The following is a 14,355-nucleotide window of genomic DNA, read 5'->3' as shown; positions in this document are numbered from 1 at the left end:
GTAAAAAATTTTCCCCACTCACAAAAGTTGGTCAAAGATTAAGAAAGTTCTTTGGTTAAATGTCAGAGGGATACATAGCATGAAAAAGCAACCCTTCTCATTCTCTTGAATGAGGTACTACACATACTTTTACCGTTCTTCCGTGGCAATCTGGCAACAGAATTGATCTGTAATCAGGTACGGGAGAGTAGAGAGTGAGCTAGTCCAAATGTGGGCATAGCAGGAAGAGGCCAGGGAGTAGAGCCACAGGAGTGGGACCAGGTGAAAATGAGAAGGAGCCAAAACAGAAGCAGAAACAGAAACAAAACCAACTGTGCCTGGACGAGGCAGGAATCCCTACTGTGAATGGGATGACAATCAAGGGTGAGTCTAGTAAACCCTGCGAAAATTATATTGTTGAAATAGCCAGATGCCCTCATATGCCAAAGCCCCATATACAGCAAGCTGTGATGAGTTGTGTGCTGTCATCTGTTGATAATGGCCAGCATTACATTTTTCCCATGCAGAACACTGTTCACCACAACCTTAAAATATTTAACAGATTGACTGTTAAGGCTAATTGGTGTACCTGTAAACTGCTACTGTGATCAAATTAGTATAACTGCCCTGGCATGTATTAGCAAGGCTGATTTGTTGATCATGGTTTTTCACGAACAGCAACAAAAATGTGTTGTATATATGTACAGTAATAATATGTTTATTTATAGAATAAATTTCTTTATAGAGCACTTTTCTAAACATATGTTACAAAGTGCTTCACAAGACAGACAAGAAACACATGTAGCCCAACAAGATCAACCTGAGCAAGCACTAGGCAAACAGTGGAGAGGAAAAACTCCCCCTAGGGAAGAAACCTCCAGCAGAACCAGGCTCAAGTTAAACGGCCATCTGCCTCAACCGGTTGGGGTGTAGATAACAGTTATACAAACAAAACAATAATACAAACAACTACCACATCAGTCCTTGGGGAGACCAGTTCAAACGTAAAGACATTGTAATTAATGGAGAGTCCTCCCAAGGACAGATTTGTTTTAGCTTACAGAAGATCGCAAAAGGCTCGCCGGTAGAGGTATGTTTTAAGGAGAGTTTTAAAAGATGTCACTGAGTCAGCTGATCTTATTTCCTCGGGTAAGCTGTTCCAGAGTTTAGGGGCTGTAACTGAAAAGGCTCTGTCACCTCTTGTAGTCATTCTGACATCAGGGACATACAAAAGATTTCTACCAGTACTGTGCAAAAGTTTTAGGGAGGTGTGAAAAAAATGCTGCAAACAAAGAATGCTTTCAGAAATGGAAGTGTTAAACATTTATTTTCATAAATGAACAAAATGCAGTGAATGAACAAAAGAGAAATCTAAATCAAATCAATATTTGGTGTGACCACCCTTTGCCTTCAAAACAGCCTGCAATTCTTCTAGGTACACTCGTACACAATTTTTGAAGGAACTCAGCTGGTAGTGTGTTCCAAACATCTTGGAGAACTAACCACGGATCTTCTATGGATGTAGGCTTTCTCACATCCCTCTGTCTCTTCATGTAATCCCAGACCAACACGATGATGTTGAGATCAGGGCTCTGTGGGGGCCATGCCATCACTTCAAGAACTTCTTGTTCTTCTTTAGGCTGGAGATAGTTCTTAATGACTTTGGCTTTATGTTTGGGGTCATTGTCCTGCTGCAGAATAAATTTGGGGCCAATCATACGCCTCCCTGATGGTATTGCATGATGGATAAGTATCTGCCTGTCCATCAATCCATAGCACCTGCTACCATTCTTCTGTTCCTATATTTGGTGCATACTTGAGTCGCTTGGCCTTGTTACCATGTCAGAGGTATGGCTTTTTGGCTGCAACTCTTCCATGAAGACCACTTCTGGCCAGACTTCTCCAGACAGTAGATGGGTGTACCTGGATCCCACTGGTTTCTGGCAGTTCTGAGCTTATGGCACTGCGTTTATTCAATTGAATTGAATTGAATTGAATTCAGTTTTATTTGTATGGAGCTAATTCACAACAGAAGTTATCTCAAAGCACTTTACAGTGCAAGATTTAAGACCTTACAGAGAATATTTATACAAAAAAAATTATAGGGAAAACCCAACAATCCAATTTGAGCAAGCTTAAGGCAACAGTGGAGAGGAAAAACTCCCTTTGTTTAGAGGAAGAAACCTCCAGCAGAACCGTCTACGATCCCCTGCGTTGCCCGTTTCTTTGTGCTTCTTCAAAAGAGCTTGAACAGCACATGAAACCCCAGTGTGCTTTAAAAGTTTTGTCTGGGAGAGACCTTGTTGATGCAGTATAACTACCTTGCGTCTTGTTGCTGTGCTCAATCTTGCCATGACATGAAACTGTCTTTCACAACCTCATCTTGGTAGCGGAGTTTGACTGTTCCTCACCCAGTTTTAAGCCTCCTACACAGCAGTGTCTGTTTCAGTTCATGACTGGGTTTTAACCTATGTGTGACATTGATGATCATTAGCACTTGTTTGGTATAAGTGTTTGATCATACACCTGACTATAATCCTACAAAATCCCCAGTGTACCTGTAAAAATTGATGCTGGTTTGAAGGCAAAAGATAGTAACACCAAATATTGATTTGATTTAGATTTTTCTTTTGTTCGCTCACTTTGCATTCTGTAAATTTACAAAAATTAACAATTATTTCTTATATTTCTGAAAGCATTCTTTGTTTTTGTATAGATTGCTGCCCACAATGTGTGCTGCTTATAACAGAATTATGAACATAATGAAAGACTTTGGAATAACACTGTTGAATATATCCCAGCATTTTAGACAGGTATTTTTACAATATTTTACAATACTTAGAAAATTATACAATATTTATATGAAAGTAAACTCACACTTCACTAGAATCTAATGTGATGTCTCAACTTTTTAAACATATTAATGATTTCATTTTTAATTTCTCTTGTTCTAAGACAATACACAAAAGGATTTACAAGAGATGTGATGAAGATGGTCCCAATATTTAAGCCATTACGTACCTCAAGAGTTAATACTACACCAAACCTAGTCAAGATAGTGATGATAAACAGTGGAAGGTAATAACATGTTACCACAATCAAGTGGCTCAAACAAGTGCTGCCAATTTTCTTTTTCTCATTATTTGAAGATAATTTCACAAAATATATGATCCCAACATAGGACAGGCAAATAAAACCAAAAGTGGAAAATGAAAGAAAAAATGCTATGCTTGCAATCAAATTGAAATAGTAGTTTGGGTCAACACAAGTGGTTCGTATTACAGCAGCATAGCTACAGAAATTGTACTTCAGAACTGAATAGCAGAGAGGGAGAGGAATCACAGTTGCAGGAACAAAAGCCACAAAAGCACAAGCAACAATCCACAGGATATACGTAAGAACAATAATACGTGCATTTGTTAAATAACTGTGGTACTGAAAAGGACAACTAACAGCAATTAATCGATCAAATGCCATAACTGATAGAGCAAACATCTCCATCACTTGTCCCAGATGGAAAGCAAACATTTGAAGTAAACATGGCACATAAGATATAGTTTTAACACCAGCAACTAGAATTCCAACAATTGTAGGACTCACACTAGAAGAGTACAGTAGATCAACAGCAGCAAGGTTACAAATCAGAAGATACATTGGTTTGTGTAATTTCTTTTTGTACATAATGACGAGGATATTCACTATGTCAACTAGAACAGCTACAATATAGACAATCAATATAACCACACCAACTAGCAAAGGATTTTTGGTTGTGACAAAACCATCTATTATAAATTCTGTTACTTTGATTGAAGAGTTCTGTAAAGACATATTAAACAAAATAACAAAGTTGAAAAATAACAATAGAAGCAGATAAAAAAACTGTTTTCTCAAGGCAAAAGATTATTAAATATGTTTTAAATCATAAGCAATGTTATCCAGCTTTCAAATCTTTCAACAGTAATTCTAACTGAGCTCAGTCAAACTGCTTTCCCTACAACAGAGAGGTTTACCAGAGAGCTTTTAAGATGTGTGGTTTTAACAGTCATGAGCACAGCTACATTTCATTGGACCCACCTATTGTCCAATTATACTGGTTTTTGATCCCAGGTGATTAGAGCTGGTCACTGCTTAGACAACTCCCCCAAATCGAGCCTCAATTCTAATAATAATAACAATAATAATAATGAATACTTTAATTCTGAAATACTCTTTGTGCTGGTTATGTCAACAAATTGTCAATGAGTGGAAGACTGAGGGGAGCTTTTGAAGGGACAGGGACAAACAGGTGAAACAAATCCATGATTAACAAGTTCGGCTGGTGGAGGACAAGGAAGTCCAAGTATGGGCAAACAGGAAGTGGCAGGAGAGAGAATGAGACCAGGTGGAACAAACAAAAATAAAACCAACAGATAGGGGACAAAGGGAGGAACTGTAACACCTACTCAGAACTGACAATGTAGGTTGCTTCACTGAAACAATGTGACAGTGTGATATTTTTATTTTACAAATGTTAAGTGTTGGGGTTTTAACTATTGTTTTGTTCTGTTGTTTTTTTTTTGTTTGTTTGTTTTTTTTTAGTTAACTGGCATTTATAATTTTCTCATATAGCTGTATAATTATTGTTGTACCTACAACAGCAAATTTTACACACACACCTAAAAACTCACTTGTAGTGCTCATGTAACATAGTTCATAATCCAGCTAAAAGGGGCAATTCACCACCTGCTGGTAAAATTTCGCACCTACATTTGGTGGTAAAAGGAAGGGATTATGGGTAATCTTCAGAAGCGCGGAGGATTTCCCAAGAGGTAACGTGCCTGTGAATGTGTCCGTGGGCAAAGTGTGTTAACTTTATTAAAAGTACATAAAAGTTTTACCAGCACTATGAGGCTGATAGTAGCAGTTTGTTGATTGTTTTCGCTTTGCTTTTGTTCAGCTTATGAACCATTTTGTGTGTGTTTTAGCTCAAAATGTCGAAGTTTTAGCCTACGCTAGTTAGCTAACTGTAATGGTGCTGTCTCTCCAGACGGAGCGCACATGAGCAGATTGCCCACAACACATGATCCATTCTGCCTTTTTATCCCTTGTGAAACTACAGGTATGTCATTGTATATTGCTTGATAATGTTTTTATCGTAAAAATGTGTAAGATTCTATTTGTTATCTTGTTAAGTTACAAGTTCTAAATGAAGCTGTAACTTGTAAGTGTAAGTGTTTCATATTGTAATGAAGATATAAGAAAGGTAACAGTCCAGTGTAAGCTACACTGTAGGTATGTTTTTTTTATTTTGTATGAATTTATTTTTACTGTAGTAGGGTTAGGACGATTTTTGTTTATTTATTTTTATCTTTTTCGCCAACACATAGTCCACTATACGATCACATTGCAGACAGTTGTGAACTATAAATGGGTAATCTTTAGAAGCGCGGAGGGATGATTGTGTTCTCTCGCCTGTATTTGTGCATAAATATTATCTAGGAACCCTACCTGTGACTAGTTCCGCCATTGTTTTACCTGGCTACAGCAGACTCACTCTGCAGTAGAACAGTATCAGCAGCAGAGTGCAAAGCAAAGATAAAGCTCACTTGTTGGATATATGGATGAACACAGGAACCCATTTTCTTCCTCATATACTCTCAGTGTTAAGATTTCTGCCTGTCCTTGCCCTCTCTGTCTCCCTCTCACTATTACCCTGATCGGCTTTACCAGTTTCTCGCTTTTATTATTTCCTTTTTTGATATGACATTTCTCTCCTTAGATCTGGAGCCTGTCCACCTGAACCCTCTCCTCCTGCCTAAGATTCTGTCTTTGACCTAAACCAGGGTCTCATTCAATGATTGAAGCTGTAAGCTTCAGAGTGTTTTGTCTTTTTTTTTTATTTTTTTTTTTTATACTGGGTTAACTTGTTGAATGTAGCTACATTAGCTGCACAGTAATGTTACAAGGCTAATCTAGGTAATGTTAACTTCTCTCATACCCTAGAGCAGTACAGATTTTCAGGCATGTTTGTCTAACACTAATTTAACTCTGCTCCTACCACAGAATCTACAAGTTTGTAACTTGTAGTGTGTCCATGTTTTCTTCTAAACTATATTCATTGTTCACAAATGTCAAAGACGCATCTGCAAAGAGTAGGAGCGCCATCCTAAAACCATTCATTTTCAAAAGAGTCTGTTCGCACACATTTTCAAGCTTTCCACTCACTATAATCTACATGGGTAATCAGAGTCATGACGCAGGGAGGGGGAAAACCGAAAGCAGACAGGCAGGAGAAAGCTGGGATCATGACAGATTTATTACAACCAGAGATACAAACTGACATCGAAAAAAATCAATGCACCAAAACAGGCAAAATACAAAATAACACACAAACCAGAAATGCAAAGTAACAAAGGATCACTGCAAAAAGGCAGGCAATCAATTCACACTTCACTAGAATCTAATGAGATGTCTGAACTTTTTAAATATAATAACAATTTCATTTTTAATTTCTCTTGTTCTAAGACAATACACAAAAGGATTTACAAGAGATGGGATGAGGATGGTCCCAATATTTAAGCCATTACGTACCCCAAGAGTTAATACTACACCAAACCTGGTCAAGATAGTGATGATAAACAGTGGAAGGTAATAGCATGTTACCACAATCAAGTGGCTCAAACAAGTGCTGCCAATTTTCTTTTTCTCATTATTTGAAGATAATTTCACAAAATATATGATCCCAACATAGGACAAGCAAATAAAACCAAAAGTGGAAAATGAAAGAAAAAATACTATGCTTGCAACCAAATTGAAATAGTAGTTTGGGTCAACACAAGTGGTTCGTATTACAGCAGCATAGCTACAGAAATTGTACTTCAGCACTGTATAGCAGTGAGGGAGAGGAATCACTGTTGCAGGAACAACAGCCACAAAAGCACAAGCAACAATCCACAGGACATATGTAAGAACAATAATACGTGCATTTGTTAAATAACTGTGGTACTGAAAAGGACAACTAACAGCAATTAAACGATCAAATGCCATAACTGATAGAGCAAATGTCTCCATTATCTCTGCCAAATGGAAAGTAAACATTTGAATTAAACATGGCACATAAGATATAGTTTTAACACCAGCAATTAAAACCCCAATAATTGTAGGACTGACGCTAGAAGAGTACAGTAGATCAACAGCAGCAAGGTTACAAATCAGAAGATACATTGGTTTGTGTAATTTCTTCTTGTAAATAATGACAAAGATATTTACTATACTGGCTAGAACAGCTACAATATAGGAAATCAATATAAACACACCAAGTTGCACAGGATTTTTGGTTGTGTCAAAACCGGTTATGATAAATTCACTTACTTTGATTGAAGCATTTTGTAAAGACATAGTTATCAAAATAACAAGGTTAAAAATGCACAGAACAAAATATGAACTCTTGTCAAAGCTATAGATCATTAAATATGTTATAGATGACAAGCAGTGTTATACAGCTTTCAGATCTTTCAACAGTAATTCTAACTTAGCTCAGTCAAAATGCTTTCCCTACAACAGAAGGGTATAACAGAGAGCCTTTAAAATGTGGGGTTTTAACAGTCATGAGCACAGCAACATTTCATTGGACCCACCTGTTGTCCAATTATAGTGTATTTTGATCCCAGGTGATTTGAGCTAGTCACTGCTTAGACCACTCCCCTGAATCTAGCTTCAATTCTGAAATACTCTTTGTGCTGGTTATGTCATTGGCATCTGTGGAGGTCAACAACAAACTGTCAAAGGCAGATCTGATGTGTCCACATGATTGAGTTCTTTATCCTTTCCTTTAGAAAACCAATACATATGTTCAGTCTACATACACTTTTCTACTTTAATATAATCTAATAAGTAATTAATTTTAAGTCTTTGTTAAATTGTTAAAAATTGGTTAAATGTCAGTAATTCGGAGCATGAAAAAGCAACCTTTTGTATTCATTTAAATGGCAAAGTGCACTTATTCAACAGGACTGTTACTGTTCTAACATGCAGTTTACTCGGATAAAGTCCAGAAATGTTCAGGGTGTCAGTGCATGTGTGAAAGTACTTACAGTTTGAACAGTGAGACCACCTGGGTAATGATAAAAGAACTGTATTGTCACGAGCTGCATGAAGGACTCCATGGCCAGAGATAACACAGGACAGAACTGAGTAGTCAATCTTTATTTAAAATAACAGAACAACAGTAAATATATGAATGCAACAGTCACTAGATGGGAGGAGATGAGGTAGGGTGAGTATGGGGGTCTGGTTGGAAACCGGAGGTGACGTCGAAAACCAGGATGGCCGACCAATGGAGAGCACATGGACAAAATGGAGGACAATGGAGATACTCCAGGAGAGTAACCAGAGTATCACAGGAGCACCATGAGAATACATACCAACCCTATGTAAAGCAACACAATTTCTAAACCCAGTGTGGGAAAACAGGCTGGAGTTCTGAACATATACAGTCCAAACAATAATCCACAGGGCTAACTCAGAGGTCGAGGGTAATCCAGGTCACGCATGGTTAGGCAGTTCTGAGATAAGTCAGACAGGCAAAATCCACAACAGAAAGACAATCCAGGTAGAAACACAGGGAGATCCAAACAGAAACAGAGCAGGGAAGGGAACAACGCGGGAGAAAACAGATCAGAGGAAAACTCACTGAACCAGAGGGGTAGACCGGAAGCAAGGTCAGGTCAGGATGGTCCAGTGAGGGGGAATCCAGCGTAGAAGGGGTGCAGGTCCGAGAAGGGGAATCAGGCAGGTCGAGGTATAGGTCTGGTACTGCGAGCAGAGAGAATGACGTGGAATAAACAGAACTCACAGCACTAATAGTGTCTGCCACCATCATGCTGCTGCCCCAGCCAACAACAGCATACATCCTACAACTGCGGAGTCATCAGAGAACTTCTCAAGATGGCAGGATGCAGGAGTTATTACCTGAAGACTGAGGTATAAGGGGTGAAGAAAAATGGAGACAGAACTGTCCCCTGTGAAGCACCTGTGCTACAGACAACAGTAAGACACATAGTTCTACAGGCAAATGTACTGAGGGACAGTCAGTAAGGCAGTCCATGATCCACAATATCAGGGGAGTGTCAGCCTGCATGTTTCCTAATTTCTCTCCCAGCAGTGCAGGTCGGATGGTGTTGCATGCCGTAGATGAATCAAAAAACATAATTCTCACCAAGGCCCCCAGTCTTAGAGCAGTTGTATGACCACATCATCCACTACATTTTGGGGTTAATAAGCAAACTGGACGGGGATCAAGTGCAGTATGTACTTTACCACCGGCAGATAGAAGAAGTGGCTGATGTCGACAAATCCTACCAGTGGCTGGACAAAGCTGGATTGAAAGACAGCACAGAGGCACTAATCCTGGCAGCACATGGAGTACAAGATTGATAGAGGCTGGGATCTACCATACCAGGCTGGACCCCAGGTGCAGGCTGTGCAATAATGCCCCTGAAACAATCAGGCACATAACAGCGGGATGCAAGATGCTAGCAGGCAGGGCATACATGGAACGCCATAACCAGGTGGCCGGCGTAGTGTACAGGAACATCTGTGCCGAGTACAGACTGGAGGTGCCAAAGTCAAAATGGGACACACCTCCAAAGGTGGTCGAGAATGACAGAGCTAAGATCCTGTGGGACTTCCAGATACACACTGACAAACAGGTAATGGCCGACCAACTCGACTAGTAGTGGTGGACAAACAGGAGAACAAGGCGGTAGTGATAGATGTGGCAATCCCAAGTGATAGCAACATCAGAAAGAAGGAGCACGAGAAGATCAAGAAGTACCAAGGGCTGAAAGAAGAGATGGAAAAGATGTGGAAGATGAAGGCACAAGTGGTACTGGTGGTAATAGGAACACTGGGGGCTGTAACTCCCCAAACTGGGAGAGTGGCTCCAGCAGATCCCAGGAACAACATCTGAGATCTCTGTCCAGAAGAGTGCAGTCCTAGGAACAGCTAAGATACTGTACTGTGCAGGACCCTTAAGCTCTCAGGCTTCTGGTAGAGGACCTGAGCTTGAAAGAATAAGACCGATCCAAGGAAGGGGCAATTGATGACTAATCAAAACATGTTTTTAGATTTTTTTTTTGTAAATCTTTGTTTTTAATCTAAAAACCTTTTAAGAACTGTGACTTTTGACAAATTTCTTGGCTTTAAGAAACCAAAACTTTACTTATAAACATTTATTGACAACAATGCAGTGCAAGGGGATGGTAGATAAGGGGGTCCGACAAGGCGGTCGTCGGTGGGAACAGTGCGGGGTCTGCAGTAGATGCAGTTGGATGGTGTGGTAGCAGACGCTCAGGGGCAGTGTGACCTGGCAGGGCAAGCGGGGAGTGCTTCTGGTGCGGCATCCAAAATGGCGGGCAACTTCCGGCGCGACCTCCAAAATGGCGGACGGCGGGAGAGAACATGGCGTATGCAGAGCCTGAGGAGAGAAACGGGCGAGAGAATAAAGTCAACCGTGGCATCACACCAGAGTTGCAGGGGCAGACCAGAAATCGGGTGTCCAGGGGCAGTTCAGAACATATACAGTGAACCAGGGGCTAAGGCAAAGCAGCTGAGGTCAACACACAGTCCAGGTCATACACAGAAACCAGTCCAAAGGAAATCCAAAATCCAAAACCGTAGCAATCCGGGTCATACACAACAACAAGCCAAAAGAAGGAAAATCCAAAATCTGCAACCGAGATCAGTCCAGATCCAAACACAGGGAGGTCCAAGCCGAAACACAGTAGAATGGGGGAAACCAGGAAGGGGTTAGAACAGGCAAGAAAAACTCACGAAACTCAAGGAGCAGGCAGCAGCAGGGTCAGGTCCAGCAGATTTCAGCAACAGGTAGACAAAATCAGGAAACGCTGGATAGGGAGTATTCACAATAAGGTGTGAGACTATCTGGCAAGGGAAGCCAGCAGACACACCTGCCTAAATAGGCCGAGAGGAAGCACAGGTGAAGTGGCTGGCCAATCAGTGTGCAGGGGCAATGAGGAGGAGGAGCCAACAACATGGAGGGCAGACAGGTAGACTCGTGACAACTTACTGTGTAATCCTTCAAGTTAATTCTACATATATTCATTACAGTTAATTATCACTGTTAGTTCTGCCTAATGTTCTTACCATAAAACAACCAACAATCCAAAACTTATCTATCATGTATGACTAAGAAAAGGATAAACTTCTTATATTTTAGGAGCTGGAAGACATGTTTTAAGAATTATTTAGAAAGGTTACTACATTGTCAAAATGCTACTATGTAATCATTGGTTGAAATTCTGATAAATATGTAATTTTACACTGTATACTGACAAACAGAAGCAAAACCTTCTGCCTGACTATATTTTCTCCAGTTTCTTTTCACAGTTCAAAAACAAGCAGGAGTAGGTAACTCTGGTACATTGTTGGTACCTGTGAATGTGAAATTGTGTTTTTCTATAGATTGCTGATGAAAGTGCCCAAAGTGTTAAAGTTATCTCCTGTATCTTTAATTCTGGACACCAAAAACAGTTTGGAAAATACATGGTTGAATATATTTTGACATTTTTGCATAATACTTACAAAAGGATATTTTCATGAAAGTAAATTCACACTTTACCAGAAGATGTTGCAACTTTTGTGAACATGTTAATGATCCCATTTTTAATTTCTTTTGTTCTAAGACAGTACACAAAAGGATTTACAAGAGACGGGATGAGGATGGACCCAATATTTAACCCATTACGTTCCTCAAGGGTTAATACCACACCTAACCTGGTCAAGAGTGCAATGACAAAAATGGGAACATAATAACAAGTGACCACAATTAAGTGACTTAAACAAGTGCTGCCAATTTTCATTCTATCATTATTTGAGGATAATTTAACAAAATATATGATCCCAAAATAGGACAGGCAAATAAAACTGAAAGTTGAGAATGAAAGAAAAAATATTATGGTTGCAACTATATTGAAATAATAGTTAGGATCAACACAAGTGGCTCTTAATACAGCAGCATAGCTACAGAAATTGTACTTCAGAACTGAATAGCAGTGACGGAGAGGAATAACACTTGCAGGATAAAAAGACACAAAAGCACAGGCAACAATCCACAGGATATATGTAAGAACAACTATACGTGGGTTTGTTAAATAACTGTGGTACTGAAAAGGACAACTAACAGCAATTAATCGATCAAGTGCCATAACTGATAGAGCAAATGTCTCCATCACTTGTCCCAGATGGAAGGTAAACATTTGAATTAAGCATGGCACATAGGATATAGATTTAACACCTGTAACTAGAACCCCAATCATTGTAGGACTGACACTAGATGTGGACAGTAGATCAACAACAGCAAGGTTACAAATCAGAAGATACATTGGTTTGTGTAATTTTTTGTCATAAATTATTATGAAGATGTTTAGTGTATTGGCTAGAACAGCTACAATAAAGACAATCAATATAAACACACCAACTTGCACAGGATATTTGGTTGTGTCAAAACCGGTTATGACAAATTCAGTTACTTTGATTGAAGCATTTTGTAAAGACATAGTTAACAAGGTTAAAAATGCAAAGAACAAAAAAACTCTTTTTAAAGCTATAGATCATTAAATATGTTATTTGTAAATATGTCATATGGTAAATTCTGTTACTTTGACTGAAGAGTTCTGCAACGACATATTTAAGAAAACAAAAAAGTTAATAATTGCAAAAAAGAAGTACGGTAGATGTAAAAACCTCTACTCCTTCTCAAAGCAAAAAATAATTTGGTATATTGTAAATCATAGCTGTCTTATCCAGTTTTATGATCTGAACTGAGCTCAGTGAAAGCCTACAACAGTGGGGTTTACCAGAGAGCTTCCAAAAGACAGGATTATAAGACTCACGACAAGTAACTTTTCATTGGACACACTTATTGTCCAATCACACTCGATTTTGATCATTGCTATGTGGTCAATATATGTAAATATCAATAGCAATTTGTCAAAGGCAGGTCTAATAGGTTCTCAGGTGAATATGTATCCATAGTGTCAACATGCAACATATATGTTCAGTCTACTTAAAAATTACTACTGTAATATACTAATATTTAGTAGTTAATTTCCAACTTTGCATTATTGTAAAAAGTAGTAATATGAAAAGGCAACCTTTTTTTGCCTATGTGGGCTGGTATTCATCATGCTATTAAAAATAGACTGTTTCACTTGAAAGATAAAAGTTAAAACTATCAAAGTCAAACTATGACTAGGCCCTCTCTGTATTCTCTTGGTTCTGATTTACTTAGATGCCAAACTAATTGTGTGCACAATTTTGACTACTGCATGTTTCATTTGTGGGCGTTTTGCTCGTGATCTAAGAAAAAGTGATTGACAATAGGTCCCAACAGCTCCAAAACTGGATAATTAGACAGACAATATGTTTTTTTTTCTTTATCATTCCAAATATATTATTAGGACTTTAAATACACATTTTGGAGACATGTTTAATTTCTTCTTTGCATCTTATCTCATCTTCTGTGCTCAAGCAGATTGCACCTGTTTCTAATAAGTATTTAATTCATATGCAAACTCAGCCAACACCATTTGTTTTGTTTTTTTTTTAGTGTTTTGCAGATAGCTTTTGGGCTTTCTAAATTATGTGTGTTTGCATTTTCTCTTCCCTGTATTTTGTGGACTAGCAAAAACACCTCACACTGCATTTTTATAAATACATTTTTATGGTGCAAAATTCTCAGCATGTGTGATTTTAAAGACGCAGTCCTTATTGAAGACCCTTTCTAGATTAACTTGTGTAATGTGTGTATATAATACTGTAAGGGATTAATAAAGTATTTATTATTATTATCTCAAATCATTTTGCATACATTATGACATTGTGACAATCCACATTTTACATATAGTGCCATGTAAATGTTTGTGTTATCTTGCCTAAAGACCTAAACTGTGATCTGTATTTCAAATCTGTAAACTAAATAAAGGGACACCATTTACACTGCCCATATTATGATAAATCTGTATTTTGGTCATATAACCCACAAGGTCACTCATGACTTCAGGCATCAACTGGGAAATGCGAAAGGTTGGGCGGATGCAAAGGGGTCTGGGGAGACGGACCGCCACCGGGTTGACCATCTTGGCGATGGGGTAAGGTCCAATTAATCTTGAAGCCAGCTTCCAGTGGTTCTGGAAGGAACGACTGGTCAGGATGAGGGCGACGCGAGCTTTCCTCCAGGCCAAGTGGCAGCGCTGCACCATGAGGCAGGGTGGTGTTAAGGCCTTTTGACACAGGGAGTCCAGTGACAAAGTCCACTGAGTTGTGGGACCATGGCTGATGAGGGATTGAGAGAGGACGAAGGTATCCTGCAGGTGC

General features: G+C 39.0%; 3 protein-coding genes across 3 annotated transcripts; all 3 read right to left on the bottom strand.

Moving 5' to 3' along the window:
• Nucleotides 1-2,862: 2,862 nt before the first annotated feature.
• Nucleotides 2,863-3,807, bottom strand: LOC113170823 (olfactory receptor 4D11-like). Its single transcript, XM_026373093.1, has one exon. The coding sequence runs from the start codon at nt 3,805-3,807 to the stop codon at nt 2,863-2,865; it is 945 nt and encodes a 314-aa protein (XP_026228878.1).
• A 2,604-nt stretch (nt 3,808-6,411) lies between these two features.
• LOC113170814 (olfactory receptor 51E2-like) lies at nt 6,412-7,356 on the bottom strand. Its single transcript, XM_026373082.1, has one exon. The coding sequence runs from the start codon at nt 7,354-7,356 to the stop codon at nt 6,412-6,414; it is 945 nt and encodes a 314-aa protein (XP_026228867.1).
• A 2,834-nt stretch (nt 7,357-10,190) lies between these two features.
• On the bottom strand, nt 10,191-12,536 carry LOC113170806 (olfactory receptor 13G1-like). Its single transcript, XM_026373069.1, has 2 exons — nt 11,600-12,536; nt 10,191-10,435 (listed from the first exon to the last, which is right to left on the bottom strand). Exons 1-2 carry the CDS (start codon nt 12,534-12,536, stop codon nt 10,191-10,193), a joined length of 1,182 nt encoding a protein of 393 aa, XP_026228854.1.
• Nucleotides 12,537-14,355: the final 1,819 nt, after the last annotated feature.

This window comes from Anabas testudineus, chromosome 13 (genome assembly GCF_900324465.2).
Source record: "Anabas testudineus chromosome 13, fAnaTes1.2, whole genome shotgun sequence".
NCBI classification, from domain to species: domain Eukaryota; kingdom Metazoa; phylum Chordata; class Actinopteri; order Anabantiformes; family Anabantidae; genus Anabas; species Anabas testudineus.
Note: the sequence above shows the minus strand (reverse complement) of the source record. Positions and strands in the feature narration are given on the sequence as shown.